Genomic DNA, 20,259 nt, shown 5'->3' with positions numbered 1-20,259 from the left:
TGGTCTCTCCACATATTTCTCACTCCTTCTGTGGTGCAGCTCAGTGCTTTCCCTAGGAGCCCCTGTAGAGTTGGGATTGGAAATGATAGAAATTAACTCTTTTGCTCAAGCAACTAGAGGAGCTGTTACTTCTCCAACTTGCAGTTTGCTCAGTCACCCCCTTTGTTTTTGTTTTTTTTATTCTGTCTTTTGACTCAGGATAATTTTTATGAAGATGAGCAATGTCATTTCTGACAGCTTCTGCTGAAGAGAAAACAAACCAAAAATAAACTTGAAAGAGAACAGGAGAACAGGGTTATATATAATGGCACAATGGGAGGGGAAGGGGTGGGGGAGCCTTAAGAGGACAGCTGGGAGGGTTTTTTTAATACCAGACTCAAGGCAGTGAGCTGCTAATGCTGCACTGCTGCTGTTCAGCTCCACAGCTGGGCACATTTTCCAGGCTGGAATAGCAGCGGACTGTGCCCATGAGGCCTGGATCCTTGGGCACCAAGGCAAAATTTCCCAGGCTGCCTCTGGGGACAGCAGGGTGCAGCCACTGTGGCTGACAAGGGATTGCAAAGGCAATTGGAGGCAGCACATGCTGGGATGGCTTCTGGAGGCCTGGGAGTCCTGGGCTAGAGCTGTGCTCTTCTGCTTTGTGCTTGGCTTCAGCCTGACAAAAGATGTCCACCACACACAGGCAGGCTTTAATATTCCTGTGGTTTTATTAGGTAAATCCCTGTTGCTGGATGCTGGGTTTTTCTAATTAGAAAGGCAAATAGCAGAAAAATCCTGAAGGAGAGAGGGGCTGCTGTTTAAGTCCAGGGCTTTTATTTTATCAACCCAGAGGTTGTTTTGTACAGATGCTTCATATTTTTGATGTTGTGACAGCACTGCTTTGAAAAACTAAGTATGCTTTGACTAACCCAGAGCTCCTTTGCTGTTAACAAGGGATTGAGTATGCTTTGCTCTTCTTGGGGAGGTGCAGATGCTTTCCTTTATAAACATAACCTCTGCTTTTGGTGTTTTGTTTGGGTTCTTTTCCCCAGCTGAAGTGTAAGGAGACGTGGAGCCTGAATGGCCTGGTGAAGCACCTTTTTGGCAGGCAGCTGCTGAAGGATCCATCCGTCCGCTGCAGCAACTGGGAGGAGTTTCCACTCAAGGAGGAGCAGAAGCTCTATGCAGCCACGGATGCCTATGTATGTACCACAGCATTCCAGCCTCCTCAGAAGGGAGTGAATCCCCTCTCCACTGTGCTCCTAGCTGCTGGGTATTTTTTAGTCCCTTGTTACCACTTCTGGATCCATTTCCTTCTGGTTTTGTCATATTTCTTAGCTGCTAATTAACCCAAACCTTGTTAAATACAGTATGGGGGGTGAAATTCAAAACTTGGAAAAAACACAGCCTTCACTGGTGGCTAATACAGGAGAACCACAATATGGATTGTCAGGGAGAGTTTAGTTGCATATGAGTTTTGTGCTTCTCCAGAAGTCCCTGCTTTTTCAGTAGTTTTCATCAATTTTGGTTTATCTGCAGTTCTGTGAAGGGTTTTGCCAATATGCTACCAGGTGCCACCTGCTTCCTGGGAGAAAATAAAGAAAAAAAATCCTTTTAGTCTCATATTTCTAGATTTGGAGGAAGGGAAGTGGGACAGTGGTTTCTTTTCTGATTTCTAGTTTAGTTAAAAGTTCAGCCATGTGGGGTTTAGCCTCTCTGAAGATCCTAAACAGTCTGAAAAAGATTTGAGATTTTTTTGTGCCTGGTTCATCCTTTGTAGCCATTTTTTTCCAGGCAGTGCATCTTTCCCACTTTGCTCTGTTCACCTGGCCTGCCTTTTGGAGCCTCCCAGGAAAACATGAGGGAGTAACTTGTTTCTTTTTCAACACGTGTAGCCTAATTAGCACATTGCTGGCTTTAGGCTGTGTTTTTCTGTTAGAACTCATTATTCATACCTAGGGAAATACTAAACACACTGAATCCATCTTAGTGTGTTTGTAGCTCTTCTCCTGGAGCAGGGCATGAATTCTGAATGAGGTGAGCAGATGGTGGCACTGGGAGCTGAGCACTGGGAGCTTTCTGTGTGCAGCCAGCAGCTGAGATGACCCACTCTGGGATCTGTGTAAGAGGATCCATTCCAGAGGGAGTTCCAAGTCAGCACTTGGCCCATAGTGCAGCATTCTGTAGCATGTAACCTGGTCCTGATGGACAGTGGAGTCAGCATGTTAATTAGTATGATGGGAGCCATATTCCAGTTTGGAATTCTGCTGGTCACACTGCATTGCTGCCATGATTTGCCTGATTAACTCCTGATGATTTTTTTTATTGTTTTTTCTCTCAGGAGTACCGAGTACTAATAGTTTCTTTTCCCTCCTAGGCTGGCTACATTGTTTATGAAAAACTGAAAAACATGAATAAGAGTGACCTGAAATTATGTAGCATGAACCAAGGTAAGTTGTCCATCCAGGCATAGGGAGTTTATCCCGTGTACAATTGCATGTTCCATTTCCCAGCAGGGAAATTTATATATATTAAAATAGTGCCAGGTTTGTTTGGCTTCTTGGTGATTCCAGATGACTTGCAGAGGGAGCAAGAGGCCTTGGATGCCCAGGGTACCCATACTCTGTGCCTGTTTTCCATAGGATGTAGGAAGGTGCTCTCAGGGTGTTTGTTTGTGGTTGTCTCTGCTGTACACAGGGATGGGAAGAATTCCTGCTGTCATTCCAGTTTGTATATGGAAACACTTTAATGAGTTAATTTCAGTGCTGCTGATGCAGGGACAAATACCTAATTTAATATGAAATAGGGCCACAAAACAAACTATGTTAGGAAGTAATTTTTTTATTGAGGCATATCAATAGGACTCAAATGTTTCAGAGCAACTTAACCTTATTTACTTGGTCAGAGAAGATTTTAACATCTTAATTTTTTGTTCAGTTCTGTGTTTCATAAAAAAGATATTACAATTAGCTTAAGGCTGGAAAAGAGGTGGTGAGGGGATGGTTTCCTTTTTGTTTTGGCTCGGTTTTAATTTCTTGCCAAAAGCAGCAGTGCTGTCCCCTTGATCTGAGGTGCAGGATTTGGCCTTGGTTTAGTCAGCATGTCTGTGTTAGCAGCTCTTTTCCAGGAGCTGGAGGGATTGCTTTGTTCCCATTGTGTACCTGTTTTCCCTGAGCTTGTGTGATGGAAGAGATGCAGTGCTGGAATACTTAGAAGCTTGGCCTGATTCTCTGTGCTTGATTTTTTTTTTTAAATCCTGGGAAATGCTGTTTTGCCAGCTGTAAATGTTGTAGGGATGCAGTCACAGGAGTTCTTGACATAGAGATGATATTATTACAAATTAATTGTTACAAAATAACCAGTTGTTGCGCTTGTTACAGGTGCCACCTCTGAGGGTGTGAAGGAGCGCTTGGCTTCCCTGGCTGCAGAGATAACAGACCTGGCTTCTCACATCCCTGACTCTTCTGGACAACTGGAGAACTTGCAGAGGTCAGTTTTGTGCTGACTTGTCTCTACCTCCACAATCAGTGTTTTGTTTTTGATCCACCAGGTCCCATACAACAAAGTTACATGTCTTTGAACAGGCATGTGTTACCTGTTTGTTCTTTTCCAGGAAAATGCATTTTTTTATATGTAGGAATATGTGTTTTCACTGGTCTGACTGCAAGGGATTTGACCCTGAACTTGGCTGAATTTTGTTCTGAACTGTAATAATTGCTGGTGTAATTTTGCTTTACTTTCCTTGATTTTACCTCCTAGGGCTACAGAAATACTAGCAGAGATATCAGGGAACATCAGTGCCTTGAAATCCACCCTGCTGGGCTCAGGTTCCCCTTCTGGGCTGGAGAGGAGCTGTGGTGCAAACAGAACACATTTGGAAGCCAAGTCAGCAAGTGTCAAAGCACAAAAAGCAGAATGTGCTGAGCAACCTGAAGGTGACCTCAACATCTGCTCTGATGCTACCCTGGCTGTCCTCTGGGAGGAAGAAATGAGTGGGGAGGAGGCACAGAGAGGTAACACTGGTCTGGAAAATGGGGCTCCAGCAGCCAGGGTCACAGACAGAGAGGACAGGGATGACTTCATGTCGCTGGACATTACTGAGCAAGAGCTGCAGGTCTTGGAACGTCAGGCTGCCAAGGAATTGGGCAGTGAAGCTGCACCTGAGGTAACGAATTCTTCTTAACTCCAAATATTTCTTTCAGATGTTTTGTTTGTAATGGGCAGGCCTCAGAGCTGAATGTTGAGCTTAATTATCTTGAATTTTCAGAAATTACTTTGCTCCTAAGAGAATTGTGTTGATTTTGTAGGAGGCTTGTTCCACAGACAATGAACAAAATGTGTCCTGTGTCATTGAGAGTGATGAAGAGCTGGAAATGGAGATGCTCAAAGTGAGTGCCAGAGGGTTTATTTTGAAATTTTGTTCATAATTATGCTGCTCTGGGAGCACAGTTAATGGGAGGGAATATGAAGCAGAAAGGTGCTGCTTGCAGAAGAGGGACAGAATAAACACAAGGATACCTAAAGAATTCAATTTACTGGGGTTAGACTGGAGTATCATTGGCCTCCTGTGTCATCTTTACTCCACCAGCTTGGACTTGATCCACCTGCTAGATTAAAGTTGTTACAACTGGATTAAAAATTGGTTTCCATATCTTATTACTTGAGAGAAGTGTTTTATCTACCCTTCCATGCTCCAAAATAACTTTTTTCTTCTTAAATGCTCAGTCTCTAGAAGATGTAGATGATTGTGAAGGAGTTCTCCCTGAAGGAGAGTCCAGTAATGCCAGGAAAACTCCTGAAGTGGATGTAGCACCAGATGGTGATGAAGATGAAGGCATTGAGGAAGAGGAGGAGGAATATTTGGGTATGGTTTTTTAAAAGTCTTAGTGCATGGTGAAATAAATTTTTAAAAGTCACTGTCTGTAGAAGCAGCCTTGAAAGCACAGTGACTTTTAGGGATGGGTTTCTCAAAAGGGAAGATCAAGCTTACCTGGATTTCTAAAGGGAGCTTGGACTGTGGGAAGATTAAAATACAAAGGTGTGCTTGGCAGGAGAGAGTGAAGTTCTGCCTTGGTCAGCTGATGTCTGCTTCATGGAGTAAAACTGACCTGGGGGTGTGGGGGACCTGCTCAGAACACAGCACAGGGGAGGTGATACCTCCCCTGTCTGCCTGTGCTCTTCTGTTGCTGCTGAATGACAGAATTCTGAAGAAATTCTGCTTTGGGGGCGATTTTGACTTGCTTTGGGGTTGTCCCTGTGGAGACAAATGAAGTGGGGAAAAGCAGCTGAAATGTGAGGAGGAGCTGACTTGTTTGGGTGATCCTGTTCCAGATGATGCAGTTATGCATTGCAGTCCTATTGCTTTATCTCATTAATCAAGCCATATGTTCTCCTCATGCAAGGTCTCTGAGGAGCCTCTTTGCCTTTTTTAATCCTTCATTCCAGCCTGAAAATATCTGGAGCTTGAGATCTCACTCTTTTCACTGGAATTGCCCAAATTCTAACCCCTGGGCATGACAAAGCATGAGCTGACTGTTGCTTGTGGAGACAATGCTTTATCTTTTTAAAATTCAATGCCAAAAGAGTGTTTTCTCCTCTCTCCCACTAAAGATCCACTGCTGCCAGAGCCTGCAGAAAGCCACATCGTGTGTCTCAAGACCTATTTTGGGCATTCTTCTTTTAAACCGTGAGTGTGTTTTCTGTTAAAATGGACACTCTGGGGTAGGTGTTCCTGCCCTTCCTCCAACCTGGATGATGTTTTTATTACTATTCACTTGAAAAAAATGGCAACAAATAAATCCAGGTCTTTTTCACACTCTCTTGAATTAGAGATAAGTGATCCACAAACGCTGTGGAAACTGCAGGTGTTATTTGAGATCAGTGATCTCCTGCTTCAAGTGCTGCCTGCCTGAGTCCTGTTAGAGATCCCCACTTGGGCCCTGCCTGCAGTACTTGGGGTGTCTGAGTGGCTGCAGTGTGCAAGGACACCACTCTGAGGCAGCCCCAAGGGTCCCTTTATCCAGCAGAATATTCAGTTCCCTACAATTTACTTGTTATCTGTGGTGGCCAAAATCAAATATTCCCCTTTGTTTAATTTCAAGGGTCCAGTGGAAAGTGATCAATTCTCTTTTGGAAGACAGAAGAGATAATCTTGTTGTCATGGCAACTGGTGAGTTACCACTGCATCCTAAGAAACAATAGAAAGTCATTCCCTTTTTGGGGGACAGCAGTACAACAAACATGGCTGGGTTTTTTGAAGTGTCAGAATTGTCTGCTGTAACTGCATAGGAAGCATGGTGTCTCACTTCTGCCTTTTTTTTTTCCTCTCAGGCTATGGAAAAAGCTTGTGCTTCCAATTTCCTCCTGTTTACACTGGACAAATAGGAGTTGTCATCTGCCCTCTTATCTCCCTGATGGAGGACCAGGTGCTGCAGCTGACGTGAGTGACATGGTGGCAGTGCCAGGCTGCTGCTGGCTGCCCCCTGGGCACACAGGGATGCTGCCTGTGCCCTTGCTGGGTGTTTCCATTTGCAGCAGGCTCTTGGGGTGTCAGCTGCAGGGCTTGTGTGTCTCAGGGAGCACATGCAGCCCTTGTGTGACTGTCAGCAGTCTCACATCCCTGGGTTTGCCACGTGGGTGAACCAGAGGCTGAGCTTGCAAAGGATGGGTGCTGCTGAGAGGTTTCTGAAGGCACTTATTTCTGGTTTCACAGGCCTTTTGTGTCCAGACCAGAGTGGTGGGGGAGCTGTTTGAGGCTGTCAGACTCATGTCAAGGTTTGCTTTGGGTCTGAGGGGTGACATCTGAACCCAGTATAGCTGGGAGCTGTTGGCACTCCAGATCAAAGCTGCAGCACAGGCTTTCAAGAGGGACAGTGTAGTAGGTCTCCCAACACCTCACCTCTTCACTTCTTCAGAGATCTGAGGGGGGAACTTGTGGGTGACACCAAATCACTCTGACATGAGTGGTTCTAGGTGTGTTGTCAAGATAAATCTCTTTGATTTTTTTAATACCCGATAATGCTTTCTCCACATGTATTCACTTCCTATTGTAAGAGCCATTCACTTCTGACACTTTTGCACTGAGGCTGTGGGACTCATGCTGAGTTGTTGTGTGGTTCATTCCTGCTTTGTCCACCTTGGGAAAAGGAGTTTTATGTGTTAGAGGGGATATGAAGGTGCTTTGAAGTGAAGAACACCAGTGACATGTGGCATTTTCTGCTGCGTGTCGTGACTGTGTGCAGATGAATGGCTGGACAGCCTAAGCTCTTTGACTATTGCTTAGCAGGGTGTCTCTGTGACTTTTCCACTGTTTTCCTCAGTGGAAGGGGTTTATTCACTGCCTTCCCAGTGGGTCATTCATTTTGAAGGCTGAGGAGACTGAATTTGTACAGAGTGCAGCAGTTTGTCTGTCAGTCTGGCTGCAGTTTGGACTGAGCAGCTGTGGAAACCAAGGGCTATGAGACAATGCAGCAAATTGCCAAGCTAAGAGGTAAAATATCAATCACTTGGGCTGGTATTTATTATGTCATTAACACCCAGCCACCTGATTTAAAACAAGCAGATGCAGCATCAGTAGTTCACAAAAGATGGAACAAGGTAAACTGTGGGCTAGCAAGGCTTATATCCAAATGTGAGGAGCTGCTGCAGTGAAGAGTTGAGGAAAATAGATTTGGCATATTCTTTTGCATGTTTTAATTGTGTACTTGTGCAAGGAAAATGGTCTTCCGTTCTCTGATTCCTAGTAATCCAGTGTGTGTCTTGTGGAGGGGAAGTGCAAGAGCATTTGGGTGGCAGGAAGAGCCATGCACCACTCCTGCTTTTTCAAAAGGTGTTTCACACAAAGATCCTTGAAGAAAGCAGTGTCTGACCTCACAGCTTGAACTTCCTTTAGAAGTGCTGGTGCAGGCTGGAAGCTAAAGCTTGGAGAGGGAGTCTGTTCATGACTGTGCTTTTTTATTTCTGCAGAATGACAGGGATTCCAGCTTGTTTCCTTGGTTCAGCTCAGTCAAAACAGGTCAAGGATTCCATCAGAGGGTAAGTTTGAGCCAAACTTTCTGGTACTCTGGGCTGTGACAAAGGGCTGCTGAGGGGGGTGGGATGTCTCCCTGCTCCATCACCACTGAAACTCCTGATTCTGGCCCAGCCCTGGGACCTGGCACTTAGGATATTGTTTGCATTCACCCAGGCTGAGAATGTGGGAGGCTACAGCCACTCTCCAGTGCCTTTTGGCTGGGGAAATGGAGCTTAGTGACTCAGCTGTGTTCTGATTTATACCTGATTTTAGTCAGGTTTTAGGCCTGTATCTGTCAGCACCATGACAGTCCATTCTTATTCTAAAGGCCTGCAAATGTGGTTTTACTTTTCCTGCAATGCCTTGCTTTCCTGTGGTTCTGGAATGTTTTCTCTGGACTTCACTCAATTCCTCTTGTTTGCCATCAGAAATCTGTTGTTCTCATATTGTTTTTCAATGCCATCCTGATTTTATTGAATTGAATTGTCTGGGGTCTTCTGTGTCAGTGTATTTTTTTCTGATCTTTCAGGGGTCAGTACAGAGTCATATACATGACTCCAGAGTTTTGCTCAGGGAACTTAGAGTTACTTCAGGACCTTGACCGAACTGTTGGTAAGTTGGAGGTAAGAATGTGGGTGAGTTGCCAGGCAGCTTAAATTGATCATTATGTTTAAGCCTTTTTGGTAATTGGAGACTTCTCACCCATTTCTTGGTGAGAGTAGTGACACCATTCATTCCCATTCATCACACAAGATGAAAAAAAATCATGAGTTTTTCTGAGACCATCAGGCTTTGTGTTACAATCCAGGAAATACAACAAATGACATCTGGAATTCTTACTGGTGACTGATTGAGAAGCAGTGAGTGGGAAAAGGTCCTGTTGGAGCTAACTTGAGATTTTGAGCCACGTGAGGGATGTTGGATGAATGGAGCTTAGATTGTGGTGTGGGGGGCGGGGGGACTGTAAAAGCTCCTGGGCCTTTTTTATGAGAGAGGTGATGCAGCAGAAGGTGCAGCAGAAAGCATTCTAGGAGTAAAACCCAGGCCCTGCTGATGGTTTCTCATGAAAGCTGGAGCTTGCTGTGGTTTTGTGTCCCCCAGGTATCACCCTCATAGCTGTGGATGAAGCTCACTGCATCTCCGAGTGGGGCCACGACTTCAGGAGCTCCTTTAGAAGTTTGGGCTTGTTAAAGAAGACTCTGCCCTGGGTGAGGTTTGGCTGAGTTGGGTTTCTGATGCAAGAAGAGGGTTTTGGGTAGTAGTTTGCAAATACCAGCCTTTTCATGTCGTGCTCTGGGTGTGCTGACCTTGCTGGTTGGGAGTTGGAGCATCCCTGTCAGTGATTAAGCTTTGTAGGTTTTTTCCCAGTGTTTAAACAAAGGGTGTTCTGAACTTGGACTACCAAAACTTAAGAAATTTAAATTGTTTTGAATTCCTATGCTGAGGAAGATGATGTCCCTAAGCCCCTGGTTTCATATGGGAGGATTTTATTTTACCTGACCAAGTGGCTGGTAGGAGCATGCTACTGATTTCTGGACACTCCTCAAGCACTTACTGCATAAGGTCAGAACTTAACATGCTTTTATTGTCAGTGTCATCCTATATTCCCTAAATCTAGCTAATCACAGCAGTGAAATACCGTGGTCTCGTGGAAGATACATTCAGAATAAAACTTTGCATTTTAAGTGTTCCATTCCTGTCTGCTCTCTCAAAAGCTTCAGTCTAAAATGTTCAAGAAGCTCAGTATTAACTATATTTTTTCAAATGACTGAATTTATCCAATGATAAACACATTAAAGTGCCTGTTTAGGTTCTGAATCAGTAGACTTTTGAGCTTTTTGTTGTAAAAAATGCTCAGTGAGAGGTCATGAATGTTATTGTACATCTCTTTGCAGATCCCCATTATTGCATTGACTGCAACTGCGAGTCCCTCGATCAGAGAGGACATAGTGAAATGCCTGGACCTGAGGAATCCCCAGGTCACCTGCACCAGCTTTGACAGACCTAACCTGTACCTGGAGGTTGGACAGCAAAGTGGAGACATCTGTAGGGATTTGAAGCAGTTCCTAACTAGGAAAGGAAGGTAAGGATTTAAGCCTGGTTTTGATCCCTCAGGTGTGTTTTTTTTTTTTTACAGGCAGGTGGCTTTTTTTGTGCTGTGTCTTTACATGATGTTGTTGATACTTTCAGCAGTTCTGTGTATGAGTTTGAAGGCCCCACTATCATCTACTGCCCTACAAGAAAGGCCACTGAGCAGGTGGTGTGTGCACTGAATAAACTCAACGTGACCTGTGGTACCTACCATGCTGGGATGGGGAACAAGCAGAGGAGGGACACTCACCACCAGTTCATGAGGGATGAAATTCAGGTATGGAGGAAACAAAAGTCTCTTCGGTCCTGTTTAGAACTGCAGAGTTTTTGGCGGAAGAAAATTTTGGAATATCAACCTGTGTTAGCCATGTCCTCTGTCTGCAGTTCTGGGTGAAGAAATTGCTGGTCTGTGCTGATAGGAATAAGAGTCTAGGCTTATCTTTTGAATTTCTGTAGTAATTCCCTCAAAGATATGTGGTATCCAGGGAAAATGGTGATAGCTGGAACAAGAGCACAGCTTCTATGAGCTGCTTCTTTCCTGGGCAGCAGAGATATCCTGGGACTCCTTGTGTTCCTTCTGATGACCAGTTTTGTGCCTGTTGAGAACAACTTCTTGAAAACACTCCTGCATTTGCCAAAGCACATCATCCCTCTCATGGTTACAGTCCTATGGCTGTGCCCTGGCCAAAAGGCGTGGGTGTGAAGCTGGTGTAGTTCAGGCTGGATTTTGATGAAGATTCCCAAATGTGCGTGAAGTAAGCCAGACCTGTTTTTCGGCACGTGGCTGCTGTTTTGCAGTGCGTTGTGGCCACGGTGGCCTTCGGGATGGGCATCAACAAGGCCGACATCCGGCTGGTGATCCACTACGGCGCCCCCAAGGAGATGGAGTCCTACTACCAGGAGATGGGCAGGGCCGGGCGTGATGGCCTCCCTGCTGCCTGCCACGTCCTCTGGGCTGCCACTGACCTGGCCTCCAACAGGTACAGCCCTGCCCTCCCTCCTCAGGCCCTTTGGCCATGGCTCACTGCACTTCAGTAGCCTGTTGTGTTTGTGGGGTGCCCTGACAAAGGAAGGAATGATGGATCTGACTCTGTGTTCTCAGAAGGCTAAATCATTATTTTATAATACTCATATTGAAGAATGCTATGCTAAACTGTACTAAAAAATACAGAAAAGATACAGACAGAAGGCAGCTTGACCCTGATTGGCCAATAAGTCAAATCATATTAAACCAATGAAATAATCTCCAGACACATTCCACATGTGAGTACAACACAGGAGAAGCAAATGAGATAAGAACTTGCTTTCCTTTTTCTTTGAGGCTTCTCAGCTTCCCAGGAGAAAATCCTGGGTGAAGGCATTTTTCAGAAAATGTGGCTGTGACAGTAGCCCATGGGCTTGGAAGAACCTCTGTGTCTCTCTGCTGTTCTGTCCTCTTTGGGATAATGTTGGGAAGAATATGAATGAAGTGCTCTCCTGAGTATCCCCCATGGCGCAGAAGCAGGCAGGCAGCTTGGGTCTGGTTTTAGCAGGATACTTTTTCTAGCTCATCCTGGTGAATTGGAGGGTATTGTCTGTCATGTTTCATTTTTGATGTGTTGACAGTGGTCAGCATTTAAGGCTGTGCATTTTTTGCTCCTGTCTCAGGCGCCTCCTGGGCGAGATCCGCAATGAGGAGTTCCGGCTGTACAAGCTGAAGATGTTGGCCAAGATGGAGAAGTACCTGGTGTCCAATGGCTGCAGGAGGAAGTGAGTGCTGGCAGCTATTTAGTGCTGTGTCACTGCAGGCAGCTTTGCTAAGAGCTGCTGGAGCTCAGGCACAGCTGGGGGCTGTAGCCAGAAGGCAGCTCAGGTTCACAATGTGTTCTACAAGCACAGAACATTCTATTCTGTATTAATAAGCAGGATCAAAAGTACATCCTTCAGCACATTTATACATTTCCTTGTTTGCTTTTTTTAAAAGACTTTCTTTAGAGGAATCAAGGCTAAATAATTGGTTTCCCAGTGAATTAATTAATGATGCTGATTTTGACTCCATTTTCTGCAATAAATTTCATGTGTAAATTCTTGGTCTTCTATTGAATTCTTTTTGTTCCCTTGGGTAGAATCATCCTGTCTCATTTTGAAGACAGACAACTCCGGAAGGTTTCCTCTGGCATCATGGGCACAGAAGAATGCTGTGATAATTGCAGGTCCAGGTAAGCTTTCTTCCCTCAAGGCTGATCCTAGAGGTTATGTTCTCTCAGCTTGACTTAGAAGGCAAATTATCTAAAAGGATTGACTTTCACACATCTGATCTGGCAGCTGTTCAGCCTGAGGTTTATTTTTGGACATCTCCCTAACCTTTTTCCAGTGAGTCAAGCAAACTGTGATAAGCTCCAAGTGAGGCTGTGGGAAAGCCTGGAAGCAGAGCAGGATCACAGTTCCTAAAAGGGGATTAGAGCACCACTCAGTGAAAAACACTTCTATTCATCAGTTTAAGGCCTGTTAGGTAATTAATCCCAAAGGACAACACTTGCAAATGGTGTGTAGTACCAGGTGTCTAAGGCTAAATTGCCCCAGTGTCCAGGGAGCTGTTCTCCTGTGCTGACATGTGCTCTTTTAACCTTGCTAATAATCTCATGGATGTGCTGAGGGGGATTTGGGAGGCTGATAGTCAGGGAGGCATGAGCAGAAACACATTTGTCACCTCCTTCTGTAGTTACAATAAAGCTTTCCCTGAAGTTACAGTGAAGCATTCCTTGCTCTGGCTGTTAGCCTGATGCTTTCTGATCCCAGGTGAGGTGTTAGACTGTGCCGCTTTCTGGAGAAGTGTTACCAATTTAGCTACTGAATTTCTGTAATGTCAAGGATTAGGACAGCTTTGCTTGGCCTCTACTACAGCTGAGTTAAAAAAGAATTTAAAAGATCGTAATTGCCCTCTTTGCAGTCACCTTGCAGAGCTAGTAAAAAGCCAGGTAGTGAATTTGTATTGCAGAGCTGAAATCACTTGAAATAGGTAATTCTTGTTTTTTCTCCTTAGAATTTTCTCCTTAGAAGTGGTTTGTGCCAGTAATGTTTCAGTGTGTTCTTTCAGTCAGTAAGAAAGAGCAACCCCACTAAAGGCTATGTATTTCTTTACTCCTGTTTTTTTTTTTTTTCCTATTAACAAACCTTACTTAGCCTTTAGTGGGGTTGCTCTTTACTCCTGGTTTTGTTTTTCCTTTATGTTCATAAAGAAACAGGAAAAAGCTTTAAAGTGCAGTTAAAGAAATGTTGTGCATGCCCAAACCAATGCAAATATTTTGATATTGAATTCCAAAAATTGCTGAGACCATGTTCTTGACAGCAGGTGTGGTGGAGAACTTCCTGTTGGGTTGGGCAGGTGTCTGAGAAGTTACATGGATAGAAATAGGAATGTGTCTTGAAGTTGCATTGATACAAATAATTAAATGTGTTTAGATGTATAGAACAAGGACTGACATTAGAGGCTAGGTACAAGTAATCACTTGTTATTTCATTTAATTATTTTTTTAATCACTGACAGCATTTGGAGCAAGGGAGAAGGGACTTGGTTTGTGTTAAGCCTGGCTTCTTGTGTGCCTTGCAGTGGCTCCTGCCTTGCAGTCCCCAGTGACTTTGAGGGTGGATTGCAGGACTTTGGGAAGCAAGCACACCAGCTGCTGTCTGCGGTGAGCGCCCTGGATGAGAAGTTTGGGACCAGAATGCCAATTCTGCTTCTTCGAGGGTCTGTAAGTGATGGGGCAACTCCTTGTGTGTGTTCTGAGGGGAGGGGCTGTGACAACCCCATTTAACTGATCCTCTTAATTGATCTGTCGATCAGTACATGGATATCCATGCATGTTCATGTGTGTGCCCCATTTTTCTTGGAGAGATGGAGGTTTGTGTAGAGAGGTAGTCTTGACTTTGGGAAGCTGCTCAGCTCCACTCCCCATGCAACAAGCAAGGTGATTGTCCTCTAATTTTTTGTGAAAATGCATCATTTTGATTATCTTGAAAGGAACAGCCTTTTCAGAATTAAGGATAAACATTTTGGCTCAATTAGTTGGCTTATGTTTAAATAAAAAAAGAATGGCTACCACTGTATCTTAGTGTTGCTGTCTGACTTTGAGTACTGAAGTAGTGTACCAGAATAAGTATAAATTAACTTCCATACACCTTTTAATTTTAATTGTTTTGAAATGCTAAGCAAGAAAGTCACTGGAAATAAATTAGAACAAGAACAAAATACTTTTTATGCTTACAAACTGAGGAGGTTAGGGTGAGTTATGTTCCTTGTTTAACCTTTTATTGCAATTAAGCTGCTGGTTGTCACACAAGTGCATCTAGGGAAAAATGAACTTGCCACAGCCTTGGCAGGAAGTAGATTAGGAATGGAATAGCTCAGAGGAGGCTCTTCACATGCTGGGCTTTTAGTTTACTGGTTGTTTGAAGTTTCCCTGTGCAAGGAGTGCCCAAATCTGACAGGATCTTTCCAACCTTGCAGTGCTCGCAGCGCTTGCCGGAGCGGTACCGCAGGCACCCTCTCTTTGGCTGTGGGAAAGAGTGGCCAGAGAACTGGTGGAAACTGCTCTGCCAGCAGCTCATCATGGAAGGTTTCCTCAAAGAGGTCTCAGCCCAGAACAACAAGTTTGCAACCATTTGTGTGCTCACCCAGAAGGTACTTCTTGTAGTGAAAGGACCCACTGAAGAGCTCCTCCTGAGTAACCCACAGCTAAGCAGTGTGGTTTATTTCCTACAGGGTAGGAATTGGTTGTCCAAGGATGGATCTGCCCCAAATCCAAGTCTTCTGTTACAGTCCAGTGAAGACCTGAATCTGCAGAGACCTTCTGCCAGGTAATTGTAACACATGTGTTCTCTTGAATCAGATCTGTCTCTGAGCCTTGCTTTTGGAGAGGGCAGGGTTGAACAGGAGGAGGCTTTGAGATCCGCAGTGTTCTGTTTTCTTCGTGCAGAATAACAAGTCTAATAATTAATCAATAAATTGATTTGCCAAATGCATCCTTGTACCGACTTGAAATCAGTTTATTTAGCAGAATGTTTTTTGTTCACTGTACAATGGAGTTAAGATGTAATTAATTGCATTACAGCAGCAGGCGTTCGCCTCTGCTCGCCAAGCAGCGCTCCCCAGGCACAAAAGGAACAGCACAGTCACCAGGCAAGCAGGTCTGTACCAGTACAACCCACCTGCTGTGTCATCCATCCCTGCCCATGTTATAAAGAACCCAACCCAGCTTACCCCAAGTTAATTTTTATTAACAGCAAACTCAGTGAAAAGATGGTAAATCAGCATTTGTCTTGTTGTTCTGGTTTTTTATAGGTATCTCTATATGAGATGTTCTCCTGTTACAGAAAAGGTCAAACTCCTCCAAGAAACACTAACATGATTAAAAGGTACAGTATTTGGAATTAAGCCAGCTTTACCTAATTTTGACTGTGTGTATGGGGATGCTGCTTGTTGGGGGATCATTAAAATGAGCGTTTTCCTGTGCAAGGGGTGTGGAAATGTCAATGCATTAAAAAAAGGCAAGTGCGTAAAACTTGCTGTACACTGCATTATTACATTTCAAAATATATTGTATTTACAAGATTTCACAGTTAACATCAGGGAGCATGGAGGGCTGCCTTTCCACACTGGTCTGGAGAAGACTGAGACCAACTCGAGGCTCCCTCAAGTCAAAAGAAATCAAATAACCTCTTGCAAAAAGCAGACCAAGTAATATGTTTTCCTGGCTCACGTGCTGCTTCAGATTAAATGCACCTTGTGTTTCTGAGTGGATTCTTCCTTCAGGCCACCATTCTGGTGCTGGCAGATGACAGGAAGAGGCTGTATCAGTTAGGTGAATAGTTGCCACTGCAGCCATGTGAAGACCAATTATTTTAGGGACAGTTAAAACCTGTAAAACCAAGTTATTTTGCACTGTGCTTAGGGAAAAGAGTCTCTTAGTCCATCTTGTGTGCTGACAGATATTGCAGTGTAATCCTGGCAGTCCAGTCAAGGGTTAATGTCCCTGGGCTTGTGGACTCAGTGGGAGTCTGGATACTGCTGGTTGTACCCCAGCGAGCTCTGGGTGCAGAGCTGGCAACATAAATTGGGCCTTGAATCAAGTGATCTAAAGCAAAGCTTGCTTCACACTTGATTTTTTTTTTTTTTTTTTGGTAGTGTTTCAGGGTGCTCACTACTGAGATCTCCTTTGAAGCCCCAACAACCAAGTGCTTCATCCAGAGAAAAAGAGCTTGAGGTAAGCTTTGCTGGGACTGGGAGGATATCTCTGAATTGCAGTCAGCCTGCAAACCACAGTTGTTCTGTGTTTGGGCAGAACAAAATTACTGAAAATTAACTTAAAACTACAAAATTACTTCAAATTACTGGGTTGTTTTAAACAGAAGTCACAGAATAGGGCTGAAATACACAAGGAGTGGTTAATGGATGGCAGAGTTTTTGTGTATTATTGGGAAGATCAGGGAGGGGGTAAATTCTGCTCTTGTAACAATTGTACCTACAAGTGATGTAGAGCTGCTTCCTGAGAATTTGGCTCCCTCCTTCCTTCCTTCCCAGACTGCTCTGTATGGCAAGCTGCTGACTGCTAGACAGAAGGTAGCTAATGAGAAGGAAATTCCTCCAGCTGTCTTGGCAACCAATAAGATTCTGGTGGAGATGGCCCAGATAAGGTAAAGCCAGCACGCACACATGTTGTACAAACTGGGGAGCTTGCAAGCCAAGCCACAAATCCCTTTCCTGCTTCTCCTGGGGGAATGGAGGCATCTCAAGTGCCTCCTCCAGCTACTAAAAGGCAGCGATATTTTGGGATTGCCTTATATTGTTGCATTCTTCATCCTAAACCAGGCCTACGAGCATCGAGAACCTGAAGAAAATTGATGGTGTGTCTGAAGCCAAGTCCACCATGTTGATGCCTCTCCTGGCTGAGATTAAGGACTTCTGCCAAGCAAATGGTTTGCAGGTATGATGAAATCAAGTGCCTTCTTCTTGGCAGGAACCTTAAAGATGGGGTTTGCTCTGCAGCTATTGGACAACTCCATGGAGTTGTCTTTATTTCACAAAAAAAAAAAAAAAAGCTTTGATCTAGCAATAGGAATCAAAAGCATGTCTAGTTTTATAGTTGTTTTCAGGCGGTCTGTTTTGAGAAAATTTAGCTCAAATTGACAAGTCTGTGGCATGCAGACTGAATGCCACAGTTTGTTCTGGTGGAATAGTTTCACATGGAATGAGGAATACCTAAGATGATGTGTTGGCCTGGGCACTTTGTTCTGGCTGGTTTTCTTTTCCAAGCTCCTTGGATGATGCCATGCTGGTTTTAGTAAGATAGGAACATGTGAATGTCCATCTGGATTCCCTCCTTGCTGTAGTGTTCCCTCCCTTTACTTTTTTTAAGAACATAGGGTTGGAGTCAAAACCCACTTCCAGAGAGATGAATGGTTTTGTTTTGTTAGGCTTACTTTGTCAGATAATTTCAGATAATGGGAGGGTGATCAGTGGGTTGTCAGTGGGATAAAATGAATTTAATTCTGCTTTATCTCACTCAGACTGACACATTCCCCACCGCTGAATCCAAGGTTCAGAAAGAAGCATCTCCCTGGAAGTGTGCTAGAGCCCTTTCTCCCTCAGAGGAGGTCACATATATCCTGTTCCAAGAGAAAAATTACTCCCTGGTAAGCTCTGGGCTGTGGAGGCTTTTGCTTTGCTGAAAACTGGCAGCAGGGAGGCTTTGTCTAGAGGAGGGGGATGTGCAACTTTTCTTAAATCCTCTGCATGGTGCTGGATAAATTGCTTTAAACCTCTGAGGCAGAGTTTTTCCTGGGAAATGGCAGATGCTCTTACTTATCTCTGAAGTGGTGGTATGGAAAACTGAGGTGGGATACAGTGAATTTTTAATTCCACAGAAAGCAACTTGAGTTGCTTTGGCTTTTACTTTGCCCCTCCCAAGAGTATGGGGCAGATGGTCCCTGAGTTAAAAGTGTACCTAAAGATGAATTAACAAGAAATAGTTGTACCGTTATTAATGGGCAGCTTGATGCGCTATATGCACTAATCCTGGTGAAATGCACAGTGTGTGTATTCCTTGTAGAGAAACAAGTAGAAACTTGAAATGTGCTTTTTTGAAGAGTACCAGATTCCAGTTGGAGACCTGTCCTTGAGAAAATCAAGTTTGGGTCAATCAAGTTCGAGATGCTTTGCTTCAAGGCAAATGCTTAGGAGGAGAATTCATCCAATGTATGGAAATGAGGGGGAATTTGTTGTGGTGTTTGTGGGCCCCTGAGAGGTCAGGTGCACCACAGCTCCTTCATCTCAACTAAGTTCAAGGTGAGGTGTTGCACTCAAGCTGTGGGGTTTTGAGGGAGAAACACACTTGACAAGTTGGATAAGAAATGAGATGGGTATTAGGAATAAAGCAGTGTTTTGGGGAGCTTTGTTGCACTGCCATATGCTGGCAACTCTGGATTGTTTTTTGGGACTGACACCTGAGCCCTGTGCATGCCCTGTGCCTTTGCTTCCCCAGAGGGCCATAAGTGAGAGCAGATCTCTGCCCCTGGCAGTGGTTGGCACCCACCTGTGCCAGGCACTGGCCGCGGGCCGCATGGTGAGCGTGGAGCGCGCAGGTCTGACCCCCGATGTGCAGAGCCTCATCAGGGACATCATCCGCAGCCCTCCCATCCTCTCAGGTGAGCATCACTGACCTACGTGCAGTTGCTGCTCCCAGCTACACCCTCCAGCAGTCCTGGAAGGCTGGGGCAGACTACTTTCCTTTCAGGTTCAGTTAAAAAATAACTTCATGATCCGTAACAATGGGGCTGACTTTTACAAGTCATTTGACTCAGTTGTGTGGACGTTCTTGAGACATCCCTCTTAAATCTCTGTTTACTGAAATGTTTTTGGGGAAAAAAAAACTGACAAAGTATTGCTGTAAGTACTGGCATCCTCAGAAAACACGCTGGGAATTTATCACATGATCTCACAAGTCAAACCCATACATTTTCACCTTCTTACGTTTTCTCTGCCTTAATCCATTCTGTGCTTTAATGAGGTGCAACAAATGTATTGTACAATATAAGAAAACTGAGCTTAAAGAATTAACATTATATTTCTATTTTTTCCAAGACACTACCAAAATTCAAGAAATTAGAAAACGTACTCCTGCCAATATTGAGCTGTATCTGATCAAGATGATGATTGTACTACTGGAGAAAGAGGATAGAAATAAATCTCAGGATGGCTTAGGCTTCAAAAGAAGGTTGGTGTGGCCTGAAGGACAGCAGGGAAAAACAGGAGCAGATCAAGCAAGAAGGGAAGGTGCGTTGTGGAATAGAACACAGGTTAGTAAAAGGAGGTTGTAAAAGTGTTCTTCTGTAAAATCATGTTTTCTTTGTAGGAACAGACTAACAGAATGTTTTTGGTGTTTCCAGCATCTTCCCAATCCATCTCTCCTCAGTTTTGAATAGAACTGCCTCTTCCTCAGAGGAATGCTCAGAGCAGAAACTGAGGATTCTTTTGGGATAAGTGTTGACCTAGGAAGAAGTCAGAGCTGTGCAGCTTAGCTGTGATTTGTTACACACATTACAAGTTCTTCCCAGTATGAAAACTGGGATGTGCTTGTTCCTTCATAGCAGCCAAATCCAGTTTGTGTCCTGGCTTTTTTTCTGTGCATTGGGATGTGGGCAAAGACATTCTCCTACTATGCAGGAAGGTTAAGAGGATGAAAAAGCCAGAGGCAATTCCAGCCAGGAATGTCTCAGTCTTTGGGTCCTTAAATGGCTTGAAACTGTTGGGCACAGCCTGATAACAAGTGTCACCTGGAAGACCAATGTTGGGAAATAAGGAGCATTTTGTTGCTGTTTGAGAAAATCCAGAGTAGTCTCAGCCCTCTGCTGGCCTCTGACCCCATGTCCCAGTTCAGCACCTGGTGCAAAGGACACCCTGCACTGAGTGGCACCTGGTGGCAATGGTAAAAGAAATAGCATATTCCAAATCCTGCTACCTGTGCTGGGATTTTGTGTCTGCTCCTTACAGGGCTTGGGGCTGATTTCTTAAACACTGGCTCATACAATTTTTCAAGCACTGCCATTTTGCCAAATTGATTTTTCTTGCTTCCCTGAGTGCTGTTTTGTTTCTACAATATCTGTGTCAGAGTCTTTTTTTCCTGCAGTTGACCTCCTGACAG

General features: G+C 44.3%; 1 protein-coding gene across 5 annotated transcripts in view; it reads left to right on the top strand.

Moving 5' to 3' along the window:
• The window catches only part of WRN (WRN RecQ like helicase), a 28,354-nt gene that overhangs the window by 6,130 nt on the left and 1,965 nt on the right, over positions 1-20,259 (top strand). For 3 of the 5 annotated variants that reach the window (XM_066549357.1, XM_066549356.1, XM_066549351.1), the window contains exons 6-33: positions 1,032-1,181; positions 2,357-2,429; positions 3,360-3,468; positions 3,739-4,144; positions 4,287-4,367; positions 4,705-4,843; positions 5,590-5,665; positions 6,081-6,148; positions 6,310-6,418; positions 7,945-8,013; positions 8,520-8,602; positions 9,092-9,198; positions 9,886-10,073; positions 10,181-10,358; positions 10,880-11,061; positions 11,729-11,830; positions 12,187-12,279; positions 13,671-13,812; positions 14,568-14,741; positions 14,823-14,917; positions 15,172-15,247; positions 15,402-15,475; positions 16,245-16,323; positions 16,641-16,753; positions 16,929-17,043; positions 17,627-17,752; positions 18,601-18,763; positions 19,200-19,414. In XM_066549357.1, coding sequence (XP_066405454.1) covers positions 1,032-1,181; positions 2,357-2,429; positions 3,360-3,468; positions 3,739-4,144; positions 4,287-4,367; positions 4,705-4,843; positions 5,590-5,665; positions 6,081-6,148; positions 6,310-6,418; positions 7,945-8,013; positions 8,520-8,602; positions 9,092-9,198; positions 9,886-10,073; positions 10,181-10,358; positions 10,880-11,061; positions 11,729-11,830; positions 12,187-12,279; positions 13,671-13,812; positions 14,568-14,741; positions 14,823-14,917; positions 15,172-15,247; positions 15,402-15,475; positions 16,245-16,323; positions 16,641-16,753; positions 16,929-17,043; positions 17,627-17,752; positions 18,601-18,763; positions 19,200-19,414 — 3,585 coding nt within the window. The remainder of the gene's footprint in view (positions 1-1,031; positions 1,182-2,356; positions 2,430-3,359; positions 3,469-3,738; positions 4,145-4,286; positions 4,368-4,704; positions 4,844-5,589; positions 5,666-6,080; positions 6,149-6,309; positions 6,419-7,944; positions 8,014-8,519; positions 8,603-9,091; positions 9,199-9,885; positions 10,074-10,180; positions 10,359-10,879; positions 11,062-11,728; positions 11,831-12,186; positions 12,280-13,670; positions 13,813-14,567; positions 14,742-14,822; positions 14,918-15,171; positions 15,248-15,401; positions 15,476-16,244; positions 16,324-16,640; positions 16,754-16,928; positions 17,044-17,626; positions 17,753-18,600; positions 18,764-19,199; positions 19,415-20,259) is intronic. The other 2 variants (XM_066549352.1, XM_066549353.1) reach the window with 2 other exon arrangements.

Source organism: Molothrus aeneus, chromosome 4 (genome assembly GCF_037042795.1).
Source record: "Molothrus aeneus isolate 106 chromosome 4, BPBGC_Maene_1.0, whole genome shotgun sequence".
Taxonomy (NCBI): Eukaryota; Metazoa; Chordata; class Aves; order Passeriformes; family Icteridae; genus Molothrus; species Molothrus aeneus.
Note: the sequence above shows the minus strand (reverse complement) of the source record. Positions and strands in the feature narration are given on the sequence as shown.